The 21,876-nt window shown below is 32.2% G+C and overlaps 1 protein-coding gene across 1 annotated transcript in view; it reads left to right on the forward strand.

Annotated features, from left to right (window-relative positions):
* KPNA5 (karyopherin alpha 5 (importin alpha 6)) overlaps positions 1 to 21,876 on the forward strand; it is a 42,170-nt gene that overhangs the window by 13,991 nt on the left and 6,303 nt on the right. Inside the window, exons 7-12 of the mRNA XM_008567748.1 lie at positions 35 to 123; positions 5,909 to 6,008; positions 15,639 to 15,802; positions 17,801 to 17,879; positions 19,463 to 19,588; positions 20,254 to 20,381. Coding sequence (XP_008565970.1) covers positions 35 to 123; positions 5,909 to 6,008; positions 15,639 to 15,802; positions 17,801 to 17,879; positions 19,463 to 19,588; positions 20,254 to 20,381 — 686 coding nt within the window. The remainder of the gene's footprint in view (positions 1 to 34; positions 124 to 5,908; positions 6,009 to 15,638; positions 15,803 to 17,800; positions 17,880 to 19,462; positions 19,589 to 20,253; positions 20,382 to 21,876) is intronic.

Consider the following 21,876-nt stretch of genomic DNA (forward strand, 5'->3'; position numbering starts at 1 on the left):
TTGTCTTAAGAAAATTTTTTCTTATTTTTCTAAGGCTGTTTGGGCACTTGGTAATATTGCTGGTGACAATGCAGAATGCAGAGATTTTGTTTTGAATTGTGAAATACTTCCACCTCTTTTAGAGTAAGTACTTTGTTTATCACAATTAAGTTATTACTTTTGGAAAAGAAACTATATACTCCACTATGTTTCTACATACACTATTATGTTCTTCAGTGATGCTTTTAAATTTGGCTGATAGTTAGCCATGCCTGCAGTAGCTTGAAATTAGGGAAAACCAGGAAATATTTCAAATTGTGTCTTATCTATGTCTTTTATGTCCTATTGAACCGTACTTAACAGTGATCATTGCTAACTTGATGCTTACTATGCCAAAATACTTACTATACAAAACAATGATGTATTGAAGTTTATAATATAATAAAATGTAAACATTGCTACAGCAGGGAATCTTTAACACTTGAACAGATGGTGTATTTAGGATGTCAGGGGGTTATATTTGATTTTGAAATAAATGTTCACAGAACAAATCTCATAAAGATTTTTCTTTCAGGATTAGAATTTTACTTAAAGTGTCTAATATAATGGTTTCTTGAGCCGTTTTACACATTTTTTGAAAAGATATTGCTTTATAATGTAAGGTTTTTTTATAGAAATGACATAAAATTATTTGAAAGATAGGTTTCTTTATACATTTTGTTTATCATTCACTAAGAGGAACTTTAGGCTAAATGACAGTGATAAGTACTGAAAAAAATGGAGAAGGTGATTAGAAGGAAAAATTTTACGTTATCATTTCTGCGCCGTTCTCCATCCTCTCCAGCAGAGGATGGTAGACCATATTTCCAGATACTTGTTTGCAAATTACATTTTACTCCTTTAAAGAAAATAGCTATCTGTGGACAGAAGTAATTTCTTGGCATAATTTCATTCAACTAAAATTAATTGAGGACAAACATTGTAGGATACTGAACCACTTGCTACAACTGCATTTACTATGGGTTTATCCAAAGTTAATGTTCCATAGTATTTAAGAAGTTAGCTGAGCTATAAAAAAAATACTAATACTTTCTGTCTTACAATGGTTCGACATACTTTTGTTTGACTTTATGATGCTGCGAAACTAATGGGCAGTCAGTAAAAACTCACTTTGAATTTTGCATTCTTATCCTTTCCTGGGCTAGTGATATATGGTACGATATTCTCTTGCAATGCTCGGCCAAATCATCTAATGCAAAGCCTGTTTTATAATAAAGTTTTGAATATCTTATGTAATTTATTGAATACTGTATTGGAAGTGTTCTGAGCATCTTTAAGGTAGGCTAGGCTAAGCTATGATGTTCAGAAGGTTAGGTGTATTAAATGCATTTTTGACTTACAATATTTTCAATTTATGGGTTTCAATAATGGGTTTATCGAGACATAACCACACTGTTAGTTGAAGAGCATCTGTACTGATTTACAGTTCAATATCAGAGTCATTTTGAAGTTTGTACTATTAAAAGCATCTTTTAGTGAATTGACTTTTCCATTCTGCAAAAAGGCCATTATCATTTTGATAGAGATTACATTGAATCTATAAATCGCTTTGAGGAGTATTGCCATCTTAACAGTATTAAATCTTCCAGTGCAAGAATATGGGGTATCTTTTAATTTATTTAGGACTTCTTTAATTTTACCAGTATTTTGTAGTTTTCAGTGCCTAGTCATATACCATCTTGATTAAACTAATTCCAAAGTATTTTATTATTTTTGGTGCTATTGTAAAAAAAAATGTTTTCTTGATTTATTTTTTTACTTGTTACTTGGTAGTATATAGAAATACAACAGATTTTTGTGTGTTAATCTTGTATCCTACAACTTTGTTGAATTCATTTATTAGCACTAATAGTTTTTTTTGTGGGTTATTTTGGATTTCTGTATACAAGATCATGTTGCTGTGAATAGAAATAGTTTCACTTTTTGCTTTTTAGGCATCTTTTATTTCTTTTTTCATGTGTAATTGCTCTGGCTAGAGCTTTCAGTACAGTGTTGCATAGAAGTGCCAAAAGCAAGTATCTTTTTCTAATTATCTTGGAGTGAAAACTTTCACTGTTTCATTATTGAGTATGATTTAGCTGTGGGTTTTTTATGAATACCCTTTATCATGTTGAGGAAGTTTCTTTCTATTCCTGGTTTGTTGAGTGTTTATATCATGAAAAGATAATTTTTGAGTTCTTTTAAATGCCTTTTTCTTTTTGGCATTAATTGAGATGGTCACTTTTTTTTCTCCCCTTATTCTGTTAATGTGGTTTATTACATTGATTGATATTTGTATATTGAACCACCCTTGCTTTCATGGGATAAAACCAATCTGATCCATAGTATACAATCTTTTTACTATACTGCTGGACTCAGTTTCCTAGAATTTTATTGAGGATTTTTAAATGTATATTCATAAGAAATCTTGGTCTGTACTTTTGTTGTGGTCTTTGGCTTTGGTATCAGGGTAATGCTGTCCTCATAGAATTAGGAAGTGTTCTCTTCTATTTTTTGGAGTGTTTGAGAAGGACTTAATTCTTTCTTAATATTTGGTAGAATTCACCAGTGAAGCCAGTTGATGTTGGACTTTTCTTTACTGGGAAGTTTTTGATTAGTGATTTAATACCTTTACTCGTTATAGGTCTATTCATATTTTCTATTTCTTCTTGAGTCAGTTTGGTAGTTTGTGTGTTTCTAAGAATCAAAAAAATTTCTTCCATGTTATCCAATTTGTTGGCTTTTAATTATTCATAATATTCTTATTTAATTCTTTTTATTTCTGAAAGGATGGTAGTAACATCACCCACTTTCATTCCAAAATTTAGTAATTTGAGTCTTTTTTCCATTGTAGGTCTGAACAAAAGTTTGTTTATTTTGTTCAGTTTTTTTTAAAGAACCACCTTTGGGTTTTCTTAGTGTTTTTCTATTCTCTATTTTGTTTATCTTTGCTCTTATGTTATTATTTTCTTCCTTCTGTCAGCTTTGGGTTTCATTTACTCTAATTTTTTTAAATGCTTGAAGTGGGAGGTTGAGTTTGTTGATTTGAGCCTTTTTTTAATGTGAGTGTTTATAGGTATAAATTTCCCTCTGAGCATTGCTTTCACTGCATTCTTGAAGGTTTGGTATGTTGTGTTTCCTTTTCACTCCTCTCAAAATATTTTCTGATGTCTGTGTGTGTGTGTGTGTGTGTGTTTGGATCTACTGGTTATTTAAGAGTGTGTTACTTAATTTCCACGTTTGTGAATTTTCCAGTTTTCCTTCTGTGAGTGATTTTTAATTTTATTTATTTGTGGTCAGAGAAAATACTTTGTATTATTTTAATTTTTTAGAATTTATCAGGCTTGCTTTGTGAGCTAACATATGATGTATCCTGGAGAATGTATCATTTGCACTTGAGAAGAATATATGTTCTTCTGTTCTTAAGTGGAGTGTTTTATAGATGTCTGTTATATTTAGTTGATTTTTAGTTGTAAAGGCCTCTATTTTCTTACTGATCATCTACCTAGATATTCTATCCATTGTTGAAAGCAGCATTTTGAACTCTCAAACTATTATTGTACAATTGTCTATTTCTCCCTTCAATTCTGTTTGCTTCATGTATTTCAGAGCACTGTTTTTAGGTCATATAAGTTTATAAGTGCTATATCTTCATGATTGATTGACTTTATTACTATATAATGTTTTTCTTTGTCTCTTAAAACATTTTTTGGTTTCAAGTCTATTTTGTCTGATATTAGTTTAACCACACTGTCTCTCTGTTGATTACTATTTGCATGGAAATTTATTTTCCATTCTTTCACTTTCTACCCATTTGTGTCTTTGAATCTATTTTTTTACACTATTTTTTTTATTAAATGTTTAACATGTTATCCTACTAGCCAAACACTACACAAATGGTGTAGGGTGCTTAACTCTATATAAACTGAGACAATAAAAACTCAAGATTCTCTTAGGAGGGAATGATATTCACTACAAAAATAGTGCTGTGTCTGGATAAAGAGTCTTGTTCCACTGCATGGCCAAAAGTAATACTATATATGAAATAGTATTTTCCTTCTTTTTTGTAATTTGTTTCTTTCCCTCAAAATTTTTCTTTCAAAAACTTCTTAGTGAAATATAACATATGCACAGAAAAGTTCACAAGTCATAACTGTGTAGGTTTGATGATTTTTAGAGATTGTAGGTATAAAATAAATGCAATTCTTAAGTTATATACAGAAGATAGTTCTACAGAGAAAAATAAAAAGGGAAGGGGATTAGAGTGATAGATAAGAGGGAACTGTAGTATGCATAGTGTGGTCAAGAAAGAATTATTCCTAAGTAAGTATAATTTTAGCAAAGATTTAAAGGAAGAGAGGAGGTATAGCTTTGGAGGGAATGGATGTAGAATGCTAGCAATTTCTCTTTCTGGCTGCTGGTTACACGGATGTGTCTTTGAATCTAAAGTGAGTCTCTTGTAGACAGTATTATAGATGGATCAGTGTTTTTTGGTTTGTTTAATGTATTCTGCCAGTTACTGCTTTGTAATTTGAACATTTAATCTGTTTATTTAGTGTAGCTACTGATAAGGAAAGACTTACTTTTACCATTTTGTTACTTGTCTTCTGTATGTCATATCTTTTTTCTCCTTAGTTTCTCTAATGGCCTTCTTTTATATTTAATTGATTTTTTTGGTAATGGACAGTATTGATTTCCTTCTCATGTCCTTTCTCATATATTTTTAAAGTTATATTCTTGAGAGTTACTCTAGGGAGTACAATTAACATCTTAAACTTACAACAATCTTGTTTGAATTACTACTAATTTGCCTTCAAAAGTAAACAAAAACTTTGCTCCGAGACATCTCTGTTCCACTCTTTTTAAGTTGTTATTGCCACAAATGGCATCATTATACATTGTGTGCCCATTGTCATAAATTTATAATTATTATTTTATGCGTTTGTCTTTTAATGACATAGTCAAAAGTTTACAGCAACTAAGAGAGCTTTTGACTGTCATCCAGAGTTCTGATAAAATTTATTCTGACAGTGTTTGCAAGTTTTTTATTAGTGTTTCTGGGGAAGGATGAGCCCCCAGAGTTCTCTCTTCAACCATTTTTGTTGCTGTCACTTCAAAACAGGGATTTTTTTAAACCTACATTCTCTATACTTTTAGCTGGCTTGTGAAGATCCTTATGAGGGTAACAAACTCCTGAAATTACATGCCAAAATTTTGTTGTGTGTGCTTTCTTTGTGAAGTAAGATTCATTATGGTCTCAAAGGGCACACAACTCACTAAAAGTTTCAAGGACCACACTACTTTAGGGGATCTATTTAAATATAAATAACTAAAACATAACTTATTATATTGTGAAAAAACCTATAAGTAGCACATCCTTAGAAGGTTGAAAAGAAAGTTCTTGTTTCAGACACCCAGTTTCTTAGCAGATATCAGCATTTATTACAAACCAGATAAAAAATACTAAGACACATAATCTGTTAAAATGAAAAACCTCCCTTGTCAATAGGTGACCTTCATTTAATTTGACCCTGTATTTCCTGTTTCCTGAATTTGTATCATGTATTATTTTTATGATCAAAGCAAAAGTAATCTAGTACTCTTTTTAAAGTATATAGAAATAAGTAAAATTACCATACACCCTTTATTTTCAAAGTGTTTTATGATTTAAGAATGCATTCAGATCATAAATTCAAACTTTAGAGAATAGAACTGTAATATGTTGACTTTTGTTTTTGAATGTAATGAATTTTAAAGATTCCCTTTTCCTGTTTTGCCAGTTTGGAAATCTTATAAAATATATTGAAGAGACTTTTATGTTATGATAGAAAATAGCTACCAAGGAAAAATGAATGTAAAGTGACGATCCCTTTTTTCTTTTTCTTGGCAGGTTATTAACAAATTCAAACAGACTCACAACAACCAGAAATGCTGTATGGGCCCTCTCAAATTTATGTAGAGGCAAAAACCCTCCTCCAAACTTTAGTAAGGTATGAGTAAAATACACAATTTAAAGAATCCATATCCATAAACTTTTAAGTTTCTTTTTGATAGATATTTTTGAATTTGAGGGGACTCTATTGTTAGTAATTATTTTCTTAATTGACTAAATAATATTTGCACATATACAAAATTCAAAAGATTTACAGTAAGAAGGAAATTTCTCTTCCACTCTTCCCCCACCCCTTGAATTCCTTTGCCCAGAGGGAACCATTATAACCAGATGTTTCTGCCTTGGAGTTGACTTTAGAAATCTTCTATTCTAGTTCTTTTCATTTATAGGAAATTGAAGCCCCCACAAAGATTAAAGTAATTCATCCAGGTTTACTGTTAGTTGGAAAGTTGGAAAAGTCACTAGTCCAGAGTGGTATGTGCTTTCCCATTGTACCTTTTCTCTCTTAGACTATCTTTTTCCTCATCTACTAATGTTTTGCTGCTTGAAAGATATTAGTAAATGTCCACTTTAGTTATATTATCTTACCTCTAAGATGCTGTTAGAAATATAGAATGTGGGTAAATTTTTAAGATGCCGTTCTACTTCTTCTGAATTCAGTGTCTAAGTGAATTAAAGGGGAAAAATGACTACAGCACTAAGAGAAGCTCAAAATTTGGTAAAGATCTAGTGATAAAGTTTTTGGGGATAAAAAGTAATAAATTTTTAATTAAAAAAAAGTGATGCATGAATTAGTATGCATTCTCATTTATTCTTTCACCATTCCAGTTCTAAGAATTTATGATTTAGCCACATTTTGTCTGAACAGCAAGCATGGATTGAAAATCTCATTGTACCATGGTCCATGTTGTGAGTTTAATCATAGTTCATAAAACTCTTCCTCAACCTTCCATGCCTATTCTGTTCTGTGTTTATTGACAAGTACATATGACTAAGAAGCTGATTTAAAGTATTATAAAATATGCTGAAAATAAAATGGGGAACAAAATTACTATTTTTTTTTTTTGTCTTTTGTCTTTTTCCGTGTCCGGCAACGGATTGCAACCCTCAGTGTTGCCCCCGTACCGGACCGGGGACCGCCAACGGGATTGCAACCCTCGGTGCTGCTCCCGCGCCTCGCTCAGCCAGTGAGCGGGAACCGGTCTGTATGTGGGATCCGAACCCTCGGGCAGGAGCGTAATAACTTCGTATAGCATACATTATACGAAGTTATACGAGAACTAACGCCAAATTGGCGAAGCCCTAAATTTCCTCTTTGTGCTTTAAAGAAGTGACCACTGTGGCCCAAAGCAGCACACAGAATCTGTGGACAGTTAGAGAGAAGATTCATGGCAACATTCATTTACTAAAGGACAAATAGACACTGATAATTTTAAACAGAAATTTGGTTTAATAGATTTATATTGTAGAGAAACATTTTTGAATAAGGTGTATTTCACAACCAACTTCCTAAGAAAAAAGTTGTGCGGTAATGTTACAGCAACGGACTTACTCAGTTTAAAAGTATTTTGTATGATTTGCAGTTTAATAATAGCAGGGGAAGGAATGAATATTTGGACCGCGTATAATACAAGGGAAAAAATACTTATGAGGTACACAAATGCCCTTCAAACGGCCTTTTAAAAAGAAATATGAATATTATATGTTAAAACTGATAATTTGGCAGTGATATAGAGGTGAAGGGAAAAGTGTTCATATTTTGTCTGAGGAGATAATAAGGGTCAGTGTGTCTGATGACGGTGAGTTCTTTGCCTGCTGTTTGTATGTTAAACTTGCATATGTAGAATTGTCTTGCTAATCATAGTCATGCTTTTAGCAGTCACAGTGATTTCTTTATTTTGCCTCTTAGAAATGGTATGTGATACCAGCATTTTAATTAAGTTTTTACTAAGTGAAGCTTGGTTTATGCATTGCTCTTCTCTTTAAATTCCTTTCTTTAAAGTACATTCCTTTTGGGAGTTTGGTTTTACCACACTTTTAAAATAGAGAGCATGCATTCATACATATATATGTTAAGATATTAATTATGTGATAATAGTTGTAAAGATATAATTAGTTTAAAAGACCCTGTTTGATTTTTCTTTCCTTTTTTCTGCTTAGTAATAGGATTCTTTTTTTTAAATAAATGATTACATTTTGAGATTTTTTGTTCTAACTACATTTCATGATTTGTAAAAGTTCTTTAGCCATAGGCAAATAGTGAAGACTTAAAAAATTTGTAATAACAAAGTGCCTTATTTAAATAATTTATTTTTAAATAAGTTTTTTCATGTAGTTGATACCTTTGAAATTATGTAGCATATTTTTTCTGAAGAATTTGCTTACTTGAAAGATACTAAAATTTATAAAGTTTGTAATTTATAAAACTGATAGTCTAAATCACATTTTTCTAAGCATCCTTTTAAAAGTTAGTGAAACATTTCATGAAACATAAAGGACTTTGGGAAGTTATGTGGATCTTGAGAATTCATGTAGTAATCTGAATTTCAGACATATATTTATAATATTAGTTAATACACATTATTTGACAGCTGGAAGAAAGAGGATTATTAATTAAGAGGCTATTTGTAATTTTGTTTTCTGTCCTACTACTTCTCCTTCCTTCTCCATTATTCTCACTCTTAGCTTATGACCTTGCTTCCACTGAGAAAATTTAAGCAATCAGAAGAGAACTTCTGCAGTTTACAATTGCCACGTTTGCCATTGTGTCATCATTCGTACCTACCTCTTACACTTTCTTGTCATTGTTGATTATTTTTTCCACGCTCCTATATAAGGTTAACTTCTCTACTTGTGTACTACATAGCTTTCTCTGTCCTGTTTAGGGTCATCGCTCCAGCAATTCCCTTTTCTCTCTCCGACATTATTAATTTTTCTCCCCTCTCCTAAAGCACTCTCATTACTATAAAAATATGCTATTATTTCTCCCATCTGAAATCTTACATTGGCCTCTGGGAACCCCTATTAGTTTCCCTGTTAGTACCACCTATTTCTTTGTTCCCTTTGGTAGCAGAATTCCTTATTTATCTATTCTTGCATGGTCCACTTCTCTCCTTGCATTCCTTCTTGAATCCACTCCAATCAGGCTTTTTCCTTAGTGATTGCACTGAAACTGCTTTCAACAAGAGCATAAATATTTCTAGATTGTGAAATCCAGGAATCAGTGTTTAGACATCATCTTACATAATCTGCTAAGTCCAATGGTCATTTCTCAGTCTTCCTGTTATCTGATCTATTACCTGCACATGCAACAATTTAATCACTCTCTCTTCCTATATCAACATTTTTCACTTTTTAAAAAAGTGTTTTATTTTTTATTGTAACATCGTTGATTGTACATACCTGTGGAGTACAGAGTTGAATATCAGTACCTATGTGCAATATGTGATGCTCAAATCAGGATAATTAGTATATTCAACATTATATAAATTTGTTTTCAGGCCACTACACTTTCTTGGTTTTCCTTCTACTTCAGTGATTGCTCCTTCTTGGTTTTATTTATTATTTACTCCTCTTTTACCTCCTAAAGTTGAGAATACAAAGTGTGTGGTTTTGACTTTTTCCTATGTCTATTTTCACTCACTTTCTTGTTGATTTCACCCATTCTGTGACTTTAAATATCATCTGCATGTGAACAGCTTCCAAATTTCAACGTTTGGCTCAGACCTTTTGAACTCCACACACAATATCTTTATTTAGATATCAAATGGACATCTCAAACTCAACATATCTAAAATATAGCTCCTGTTCTTTTTTTCCCCAAACCCATTCTGCCAGCAGCCTTTCCCAGATCAGTTAATGGAATTTCTTTCTTCAACTACTCAGATGAAAAACTTTGTTATTTGTACATACCTTCTTTTATCTCATATTCTACATCCACTTTGTCAGAAAATTTTATTGGCTCTACTGCTGAAATATATGGGTCACTGTAGCTAAATTTGGTAGTATTCAAGGATCAAAAAGAATAAAGAAAGGTATTAGTTTTAACACATTGATAAAAAAGTATCTGAGTCCATCCTGATACTAAAATTAAAATGGAGAAAGGAAAGCTTGTCTTTACCAAGTAGGATGCCAAATATTACATATAAAAGTAGTGTTATTAGAAAAGACAACCATCAAGGTCCTTAGGTAGGAATCACAATGAGTTTTAAAACCTTTAGCTGAATGATTGTTGGGGAGCAATTTTTTCACATGGTCTGAAAGTATTGCCCTACAGAGTAGTTATTAATTACAAAGAAGGTAGGAGGCAGGTATGTTTATTGTTTAGAATTATAGCAGACACCACCTACCTTAACCAATAATTAAATTTAACATCAATAATAAAGGGAAAACTGACATTATGTGCTTCTAGATGTGATACGACTAAAAGGAACATATCATCACCTATGTAAGACTCCTGTCAGAAATGTGAAACCGAAACCTAACAATGAGCAAACAATAAGGTAGTCCAAATAGAGAGATGGTCTGCAGAATAAATGGCCTGGACTCTTTAAAACTGTCAGAGTTACAAAGACTACAGATAGGCTGGGGAACTATTCAAGATTAAAATACTAAAAATACTACGCATCTGTTAGAATGGTTAAAATCTAAAAAACTGACAATCCCAAGTGCTGGTAAGATGCAACTGAAACTCTTGTACCTTGTTGATGAGAATGTAAAATGGTACAGTTACTTTGGTATAAACTGTCTAGCATTCTCACTGTTTAGTATTTACCCAAGAGATATGAAATAGCATGTCTGTAAAAAGACCTGTATGCAAATATTTATGGCAGCATAATTTAAAATTACCTAAAACTGGAAACAGTCCAAATGTACATTAGGTGATGTATGTATGTACAAATTATGATGCATTCATGTGATAGAATACAACTCAACAATAAGAAGGAACCGACTACTGATACATGCAGAAACATGGATGATTCTCAGAAGCATTAAGATGAATGATGGAGCCATACATGAATGCTACATCTCGCATGGTTCCATTTACATGATATTTTGTAGAAGATAAAACAATAGGAACAATCAGATCAGTGATTGCCTGAGGAAAGGAAATTGGCTTCAAAGGGGCAGAAGAAAACTTTTGAGGATGATAGACATATTCTCTATTTTGATCAGATGGTGATTTTATAAATATATATATTTGTCAAAATTCCCAATAGGATTGTTTACCTAAAAATAGTGTAATTTTATAGTTTGTAATTTGTACCTCAATAAACCTGATTTTTTAAAGAAAAGACACTAACGAGACATAATAAATAAACAAAATGTTTAATCCTTTAGTAAATATACTAAAAATAAAAAGCAAAGAATTTAGTAAATACACTAAAAAGAAAGTGAGCAGTATACTACCAGAGAAAATCACTTATCCATGCAAGAGACATTAAGAGAAAGACAAAAAGAAAAGATCTCCAAAACAACTAGAAAATGGCAGTAGTTAGTCCTTTCCATCATTAATTACCTTAAATGTAAATGTATTACATTCTTCAATTATGAGACATAGATTGGCTGAATAGATAAGAAAACGAGACTCAACTATATAGTATGTCTGTAAGGACACATATAGACTGAAAGTGAAGGGATGGAAAAAGATCTTCCATGCAAATGGAAACTAAAAGAGAGCAGTAGTAATTAGATAAAATAGACTTCAAGTGAAAAACTGTAAAAATAGACTTTAAATAAAAAACTATATTTATATAACAGTAAAGGGGTCAGTTGAGCAAGAGAATATAACAGTTCTAAATATGTATGAACTCAACATTGGAGCACCTAAATATATAGTGCAAATGTTACTAGGTATAAAGGGAAAGATTGACTGCAATACAATAATAGTAGGAGACTTCAAAATGCAGCTTTTAACAATAAACAGATCATTTTTTTCTCATGCATGATTTTGTAACATTATGCATTGGTCATGTAGAAAATATCGTTCACTGAATTATGCAACTCTCTGAAATATTGATACCTTTCATTGTATAACTAGTGCTTTTTAAAACTTACAGTATCACTACCAATATTGGGAAACTGTCAAATTTAACAGTGGTAGATGCAAGTTTTCCAAAACCGATTTTTGAAATCTCAAGATCTATCATTGGCAACAGATACTATCAGTTATTTTCCTTAAAATGACAGACTCACTTTGTTTATATTTTTTAAAATGTCCTCCAAATTTTTAAGACAGAATGAAGATTAATAGTTTTTTTAAAGTATAAACAGTGTTTTGTGGACAAAAGTGGCTAATTCAGTTTGCAGCTAAATCACAAGAATGATTTTCCTGGAGACCACCCTAGGACTTCTATGTGCAGAAGGGCTTTATACATATTTCTTATTTCATCTCATAAAATATTCAAAAGACATGAACTCATATGTTTGGATTCAATAAAATTAATAATTTTTACTGCTTATTCAAGGTAATTCTTAAAACTGGCTGCCCCTACCCCCTTTTAACTGGAGGCGAAGAATACAAAGATCTATAGTACATTTTGGTACTACTGCCTTGATTTGTGCTAAGGTATGAACAGTCAACACCATTCCTTTTGTACCTTTAAGTGCAAATGTCAACAAAATGAAAAAGACCAATGATGCCTTAGTAAATTATGACGAAAATAGTTTGACATTACACACTCCCTAAAAGGGTTTCAGGAATCCCCCAGTGGTCCATGGACCACATTTTGAGAACCACTGGTCTGTGACACTCTTCCCGTAGATAGCTACTTGACTGATTCTCTCATCTCCTTCAGTGTCTGGTCAAAAGTCAACTTTCCTGTGAGCTTTACCCTGACTACTGTATTTAATAATGTCATTTGTCACTACCCCCAGCCCATGAGTGTTCCTGACCCCCTCATTTTACTCTACTTTTTGTAAATCACCTTTTAGCATAGTGTTTGTTTTTCTTATTTCGTATGCATATTAATTTTTAAAGTATTTTTTCTTCCACTAAAATGTAAACTCCTCAGAGGCAGAAATCTTTGCGTCTTTTGTTTGTGTATATATTCTAAACTTGTGTAATAGTATAACATTATAGGGCTCAAGACTTATTTGTCAAAGAAGTAAGTTTTCTGGGAGAGATTTTTCTTTATCATTCACTTCTTTTTGGAAATTATTATTTTCACAACCATATTTTATATTTTCATTAATTATTTTTTTTATTTTCTGGTTGCATGTCTTTATAAAATTCTGTTCTTCTTTTATGGACCCAGGAAATTATCTTATCTATCTGAAGATAAATATAGTTTTCTTGAAGTTTTCTCTTTTTCTGGTATCTCCGTTTCTTTGTACTTTTTTGTCTGTTTATGGTTTATTGTTAGTCTCTTTCCTACTGGAGGCTACTCTTGTTTTTCTGGTGATTCTTGGCTCTTTGGACAAATTTAGGAGGGAGGCACTAAAAAGCTGACTGGAAGATGGGTGTATGGGTGGGTCTTGTTTATGGACTTTATTGTAGGGTAATTAGGTAGCAAAACCATATTTTCTTTGAGGAACACCAAATTTCAGACTCTTTTCTGAGACCATTCTGTTTTTCAAGAGACAGGTTTTTATTCTTTGCTGAAAGGTGAGTAGTTTGGGTTGGGATGTAGAGTAGGAAATGCATGTGGCTACTGCAGATTTGGGAACTGGGCATTGGAAGAGGGCCAGAGGTTTTCACCAGTCCGTATGTAGACTTTTACTGAATTTCCTTAGTTTTTAATCCAGTGCTTCATTTCTGCCTCTACTGTGCTTGATATCCCAAAGTTGAGTTTCTGTGGTTTGCATTTTGTTGTTTAGTTTCTCTTTAAAAAAAAATCTCCAGTCTTTGGTTGCATTGAGAATGCTAGTCACCTACCTAAGTAGTAGAGACCCAGAGTCTAACCTGCCTCTTATTTAGATTTTTAATCTTTCCCTCTATTTTAGCACTGCCTCCACTGACTTCTGTGATAATTGGCTCCTCTGCTTCCTAAGGCATTTTTGGAATGATGGTGGGAGGATACATTAACTTCCTTCTTATTGGTAGCTCCCTCTCCAGGCAATGAGGTTCCAATTTCCCTCCTCTTCTAAGCAGTTCCAGTTCCTTTATTCACTTTCATCTTCATATATTATGAACAGGGTTATAAATGTCTACTGGTCTCCTCAAAGATGGTATTTGTATAGCTGTTCCTTTTCCTTGTTTCTGAAAAGACAACGGGGCAGAAATGCTTTTACTTTGTTCTCTTAAAACTAGAAATCTAGGGCTGACCGGTTAGCTCAGTTAGAGTGCCACCTTGTTAACAACAAGGTCACAGGTTCAGTTCTCTCTTCCAGCCAGCCACACACACCAAAAAAAACTAGAAATCTTCATTGTTTTTTAACTCAGTGAAAAGATATATATCAGCTATGCTGATTTTTTTTTTTTTTAAACTCAGATTTTGTATTTGCTTTAACAAACTGATTCACATATTTCTCTGTTTAAGAAAGATGTGGTTGGCAAGGATGGAAGCTGGATTGTTGGTGAAATATCCAGTTTTGCCAATTCTATTTACTAACTTACAGATGGGCATATCTATTTTGTAAGCTAACTGATTACTTTATGTGGGTCCTAGGGTCATCCTTGAAGGAGGGGCCTAGCAGAGATAATAACTACTTTCAGAATATTATAGTTTGTGTACTTACAGTCGTTAAAATAGAGGTAAAGGGAAAGCTTATCTAAAATATTAGAACATGAAAAAGCTGTCACCACTTTTCATTTATTGCGTTTAATATATAGCTCTTTTTGAGGAGAAAGACTACGGGATATGTTAGGTAGCTGATTTCAAGAAACAGTGTTAAGGAATATATGATCAATACTGATTATGGGAATAAAATGAGCCAATTGAGTGCTGACTGTAGGCCAGGCACTCTTCTTAGTTGCCATATCCCTTCTTGCCAATTTAATAGTACCGTATTATCCCTGTTTTGCAAATGTACAAATTGGGGTTTAGAGATGTTAGGTAATTTTCCCGTGGTCACATAGCTAGTAAGCAGTGTAGAGCCTAGGTCTGTCTAACAGGAAGACAGGAAGGATCACAGAATTTATCTAATTCAGCCCCTTTGTTTCACAGATTGGAAACTTATCCACAACTAACTAGTGGTGTGTTAATGCTAGAGGGATTAAAAATCTGTTGTCATGTGTTCTGTTTTTTTAGTTGAAGATTTAGGGTTTCATTACATTAAGAAATATAGTTGATTAGCGACTTCCATTTTAAGATCCTTAAGAAATATATTTATTTTTGTATTTTTTATATCTTTGCTCTTCAAATTATTATTAGATTTTTTTTCCCAGTAAAAGAGTGTAATGAGTTAAGTGAGAAGTTAGATCATATTCTGTGATCATTATATTAAACATTTAACTGAAGTATTTAGACTTGACTCAGTTTTGATACTCATTTTTGGGAGTACATATATGATTTAGACATAAACAGGAGAACCCAAATACATATTTCATTTAAAAAAAAAAAACCTTTAAATTATCAAATATCTTATTCAGTATATGATTAACAGGAATCATAATCAGTCATGTTCATCTTTTTGATAATAATTTTAAAACAATAGAATATTTTAATTTTTGTGATATTTTTATTGCAGCAAATTTTTGTTTTAAAACGGGTTTCTATGTTTTCCTAAGGAAACTGGGTTTTAGAGAGAGAAAAAATATAAATATTGGCTCTTGCTTCCTTTCTAGGTTTCACCTTGCTTAAATGTCCTATCACGATTGTTGTTTAGCAGTGACCCAGATGTGTTAGCAGATGTGTGTTGGGCCCTTTCTTATCTCTCCGATGGACCTAATGATAAAATTCAAGCAGTCATTGATTCTGGAGTCTGTCGAAGATTGGTGGAACTTTTGATGTAACTATAATTTCTGTTTAATAATTGTATGATTGTATATTAAGTTTAGCAATTAAAGTAGTAGTGGCCTCATAAACAGCTCAAGAGTCACTTTCTTCAGGAAGAATTAAAAAGCTGTTGACTCCACACTTTGACGTTTAAACTTATATCTTATATCCTGTAGTTATGACTCATTATTTTGAAAGTGAGTTTCTTTAGTTTTATGTGATCTCTTTATTAATGAGAGAGACTCAAGAAGTATTTATGGAATGATTGTTATCTGTTAAGGTTTTATGTGAGATATTGTTAATGAAGTATAAAACATGGTTCCTGCTCTCACAGAACCAAATCTAGTTTGTTATTCATTATTATTATTAGTTTGTATAAAAGTCCATTTAGTGAAAATCATTTAATGTTTCACTTGTATTAAAGATAAGTTTCTCTTTGCTGGTCTGTTATAGCTACCTTCTTTAAAAAGAACAGATTTTCTAGAAAGAAGTTAAAACATTTTATGAAAATTTGCTTTAAAAAGATACTATTTCTTCCTCATCCTCTTACCTTCTTTAAAAAATATTTATTATCTTCCTTCCTTCCTTCTTTTGTCAAAAAGCCGTTAAGTAGGCCTACAGGAGGCAGGTGGCATAAAGAAGAGAGGTCTGATAAGGGGTTGGGGCCCCAATGTGAGGACAGCATCAGAGGAGTGTGAGCAGGCAGGTCCAGTGAGGGGATCAGGCCAAATCCTGAGCATGGCACCCACCATATTGAGCAGACAAGACAAGCAGGCTAGAGCGGGGCTTGGAGTTAACACACCATGGTGTAGCAGCCTAGCTGGGTCGGGAGATTGGCCATATGTACGGCAATTAGGATAATAGAAGCTGGTTTCTTATAATCAGAGAATGGAGATATAAATGTGGAAGAGAATAAAGCCTGTATAATCCTGTGTTATTAGATTAGAACTGGAGATATCAGTGTGAATTCATGGCTCTCAACATGAAGAGATAGGTGTAGAAATAAATGTTTGTGTGTGTCTGTGTGTGTCCTCTTAAAGAGCCTGGGAGCACTAACACCCCTATAGTAATAACAGCACAATGGTTTCTAAACACCATTCTCCATTAAAAGGAACCAGGGTTTTGGAGAAATTATTGATTCCAGGGCTGGACTGAGAAAAAATAAGATGAAAGCAGAAAATAATGAGTGCTCAAAGAATGGAGAAAAGTCAAGACACAGAAGCCCACTTGAAGAGGCTCTTACTGTCTAAATCAGGGACAATTTGAGCTTCAAAACAAAATATAGTAATCTAAGTTATTGAATAAAATAGGAACCTATAAGTCCATATTAAAATAAGTAGATTGACCAATAGATAAGGCATGTAGTTGGAATGATAGCATTAGAAAATCAGCATTGGTAACAATACTAAAAATAACTAATACTTCAGACAGTAAGCATCAAGAGATCTAAATCTAGTGGTAAAAGTAGTTTAAGGAATGTGATTTTTACATAGTCTCAAAGTAGTCTTCATAAAATATTAATTACAAAGAGGAAAAGAATAATGGTAAAGTAAAAAAAAAATCTGACAGGTCCCATCTTAATTAGTGACCAGACTTTAGCACCACTATAATAGTACAAACTAAACATGATATGCCACCCAATAGGATGTAAAGAAAAGACTAGCATTTGTGATATACCAGCCAAAAATACATATCCTAGGTCTTAATCATGAGGAAACATTGGATAAACTCAAATAATTGGCTTGTGATCTTCAAAAATGTCAAACTCATAAAAATCAAGGGAAGACTGAGGAAATCATTCTGGATTAAAGATACTGTAGACATGACAACTGGGTGCAACATGTTATCCTGGATTAGATTCTTTGTTATAAAGATATTACTGGGATAATTAGTGAAATCTGAATAGGATCTCTGGGTGAAGAATACAGGAGTTTTTTGTACTATTTTTGCAGGTTTTCTGTACATTTTAAATTCTTACTAATACGTAAGTTCATATTTTTATTATTTTTAGGCACAATGATTATAAAGTTGTGTCACCTGCATTAAGAGCAGTTGGTAATATTGTGACTGGTGATGATATTCAAACACAGGTGAGTTCAGACTTTAATACAATCAATTGTTAATGTAATGGACTTTAAGAAGTTTACTGTGTTTCAGACCACTTGATTAGATATTAATGAGTATGTAGTTGTACAGGCATCTATATGTGACAGTAAGCATATTCTTGATAACAAGTGATCAACCTCAAATACCTCTGGAAAAACACTATCCTAGACTTTATCAGTGCAAGGAGGTATAAGATGAGGGTTCTGCTCTTGGGATTTGTATTCTACTTAGAGAGAAAATATATATTAAAACAAAGCAGATCACCTAAGGTAGTAAATGTTTGCTGTGAACTGATCAGTCAGTAAATGCTATAAAAGTTTAAAAAAGAGATCAGTGTGGTAAGAAATCTGTGTAGTTTCCATAAAGAAGTTGCAAGTGAAGTTAGATCTAAAAAGTAGAGAAGTACTTAAGTAGATAGAAAAGATTGATGTGATCATTGGTACAGAGACAGACATGTGTGAGGTATGTTTAAAAGGCATTAAACTTGACTGGAATAGAAACTGGTAGTGGGAGGGTAATTGATTATAAATAGATTAGAAGTGGGGTTGGAAATGGAGGTTCTTCTATACTATATTGAAGTCTCAAATTATGAGAATGGGTGGAAAGATGGCAAAGAAACATTTCCAGGACTGGTATTTAAACTACGTGCATGTGTGTGTGTGTGCATGTGTGTGTCTTTTGGAGGATGATGAGATGTCAAAGAAGGTGTGATGCTATGATTTGACTTCAGATTTGGGTTACAGTCTTTCTTGAAGATAGAAACTTAAACTCTGTACCACAATGGATTCTCCTTTCTTTACCACCTTAAAGTATATTTTTTATTCTAGCCTACATGTTCTTTCAGTTTTAATCTTAAAAGTCCTATTTAGATACTCATCAAAGTTATTAAACAGTGATCCTTAGTAATTGATAGTTATTCATTTAAAATAGCTCTTTAAATGAAAATGCCCTTCTAAACATACACCATATTTTTCAGCTTAATTTCTAGTGCATTGCTTCATACATTCTTCAAATCATTGGGATATTTTGAATATAGGAACATAATCTTGCCATGGAATAAAGAATGTAAAGGGACAAAACAGAATATACTTCTTTACAAAAGGTAGAATAGTAAAAATTATAATGCAACACTTATTCTATACATTAAGGTTTCTTAACAGTTATAGAATGAGATGTTTTTAGACTGATATATAGATATAGATATTTTTTCTCACTAAAAATTTGGCAAAAGTAGAGGTTGGATTTTGACCTCAGTCACTAAATCTATCTTCAAGTTACTTACACTAGTTGAACTCTGAGTGCATTTGTAAACTTAAAGGACACACCTCTGATTTGCATTTTAGTGAACTGAGAACAGAGTACTTCACTGCACTGTCATTAGACAAGTTTTGTTAAAAATAGAAGTATAGAAGACAGCAAGTGCCTAAGTTTTACTTTGAGAGGAATTTCTCTGTTCTTACTTTTGTTTTTCAGGATGGTTTTTGTACTTATAAATAATTTCTTAGTAGATTTTTGTGTAGATTATTTACTATAAAAGTTTTTGTTTTCCATTCCTAACATGTTTTAGGTCATTTTGAATTGTTCTGCGTTACCCTGTCTCTTACACTTATTGAGTAGCCCAAAGGAGTCAATTAGAAAAGAAGCCTGCTGGACCGTTTCTAACATCACTGCTGGAAACAGAGCTCAGATTCAGGTATTTACCATTCAGATCTGAGAATAGGACAGGAAGATCTAAGAAGCCAGTTTGGACAAAAGTTAACATTTTACCAGTGATACTTTTTAGTGAGTTACTAAAAAGGATTCTTTTAAAAAAAGATTCTTGAAAAGTATTTTAAAGAACATGATCATTTCTCCTTTAAGATAATAGCATTTACGTCAAAAATAATTGCATTTACTTGTAGTATTCTAGGGAGGAATAGCAAATACACACGCGCGCGCACGCGTGCATATATAAACGCCTAGCACAGTGCCTGACACTTAATGGTTAATCTTTAGAAAGGGATTTTTATTCCTTAGTTTTTAATAAGTTAGGCAGTGATCTTCCTCTCAAAGCATTTAATGATTTATTAGGGTCCTATCAAGCTTCTTGAGTCAGTGATTAGTCATATGTTTTGTGCTTTGTCATCTTTAAAATTTTTATTCTGCTAATATCTTCTCCTGTCTTTAAAAAGTTAATTTCCTTTTAAAAAAAGAAAAGTATATGAAAGTTTGTTGATAGATTAGAAATAAAATATTTCCAAAGGTATTTTCAAAAACCCTGACATTTTAAAGCCATCGAGTTTCAAAACTCCTGTACTTGGTAATATTTTAAAAATAGTGTTTGCACTTATTATGCTTTATAATTTTTCTTCCTCTCAGGCTGTTATAGATGCAAATATTTTTCCTGTTTTGATTGAGATTCTTCAGAAAGCGGAGTTTCGCACCAGAAAAGAAGCGGCTTGGGCTATAACCAATGCAACATCAGGAGGCACTCCAGAGCAAATAAGGTGTGATACAGATTTTTAAAAATTGTTTTTAAAAACTTTTTAAAAAATGTAAGTGAGACAAAATTTGAAATAAAACATACTGTTTATTTGTTGATCAAACTAAAACATTATTTTTAAGTCACTTTGGTAAGCATTTTTAATATGAAATGACAGCATTTGTTGTATCAGTTATTCATTCCCCATGGTTTATTTTTTTCATTTAGCTTATAGTTAACATTATTCTTGAGAGGCTATTTATGAAAAATCCGAGCAGGTATGGTCTATGTTAATTTGCCAAATGCACTATCATAGGCATTAAATATTTTTTACACCATTAAAATAATATAAGTGTAACATAAAGAAATGGCTAATACATTTGAATATCCACTTATTTAAAATAAAATTGAAGTAGACTTTTGTTTATATAGTGATGTTCTACTCGTAATAAGTTGTTAGTCTTGCCTGTGGATAATATTTTACTTTTATTTTTCTATACTAGTTATCCTTTTTCGTTTTTATGTTAACTTTTTGAATCTAAGGCTTTTATTGTTTATTTATTTTACTGACAGCATAAGTAGTAGGTACCATGCGCTTTTAAGTCAGCCTGGTTTCAAATTGTACTTCTTTAAAAGTTGTGTGATCTTGACACCTAAGGTTAGCTACTATTTTCATTACTTGTGATCATCATAATTTTTATTATTGTATTGTTTCCTAAGTCTTTTTGTCATATACTTTCACTCTTTTTATCTCCTGTAGCAAAGTTTCACTTCATACATCTATAGAAGCCTAACTTTCCTACAGAGAATCTTCTTATTCTGAGGATGTCAACATATAACACAAGACTTTTTAGGTTTCATGAAGTGACTCTTTAGGAGATATTTTCTAATGAGTATTTAATTTCTTTTTTAATTTATAAAACTAGAAGTCAAATTTCAGTGCTGTTTTACAGATCACTCATGTGATTTTGAAATCTACCTATTGCAAGATCATTATCTTTTATTGCCTTCATTTGTACTATTATTTCGCTCTCTCAGATTCATATCATTTTATATTGATAACATCACTGTCACTGCTTTTTATTTTCATTCTACCTCTTTGCTTTAATCCATATTTCCACTTTATTTGTGTTATGAATATAAGCAGTAATAAAACATGATCTTTTCTTTGTTCTATCTTATATATTTTTTAATGCTAATGTTATTTCTATTTGCTTTGAGCTAAAAGTTTGTTCAATTGCAAATAGTTGTATTTTTTCAATTTATTTTCATGATTGTATCTATTTCCTATATTATTTCTTAAATTTATTGTTGTGATCAAGTGCCCAAACTGAGATAATTATTTTTCTAACCATTTTCACCATTTCATTAACTTTGCATTCACGAATATCGGAAGAGGACTTTTTAATCTCAGATTAGGTTCAGCATGCATACCACTAACACTTGTTGACTGCTTACCATTGCCAATTGTTGTGGTAAGTAAATCATTTCAGTTATGAGCATATGAGTGTATCTCAGGT

This window comes from Galeopterus variegatus, unplaced genomic scaffold (assembly GCF_000696425.1).
Source record: "Galeopterus variegatus unplaced genomic scaffold, G_variegatus-3.0.2 Scaffold342, whole genome shotgun sequence".
NCBI lineage: Eukaryota > Metazoa > Chordata > Mammalia > Dermoptera > Cynocephalidae > Galeopterus > Galeopterus variegatus.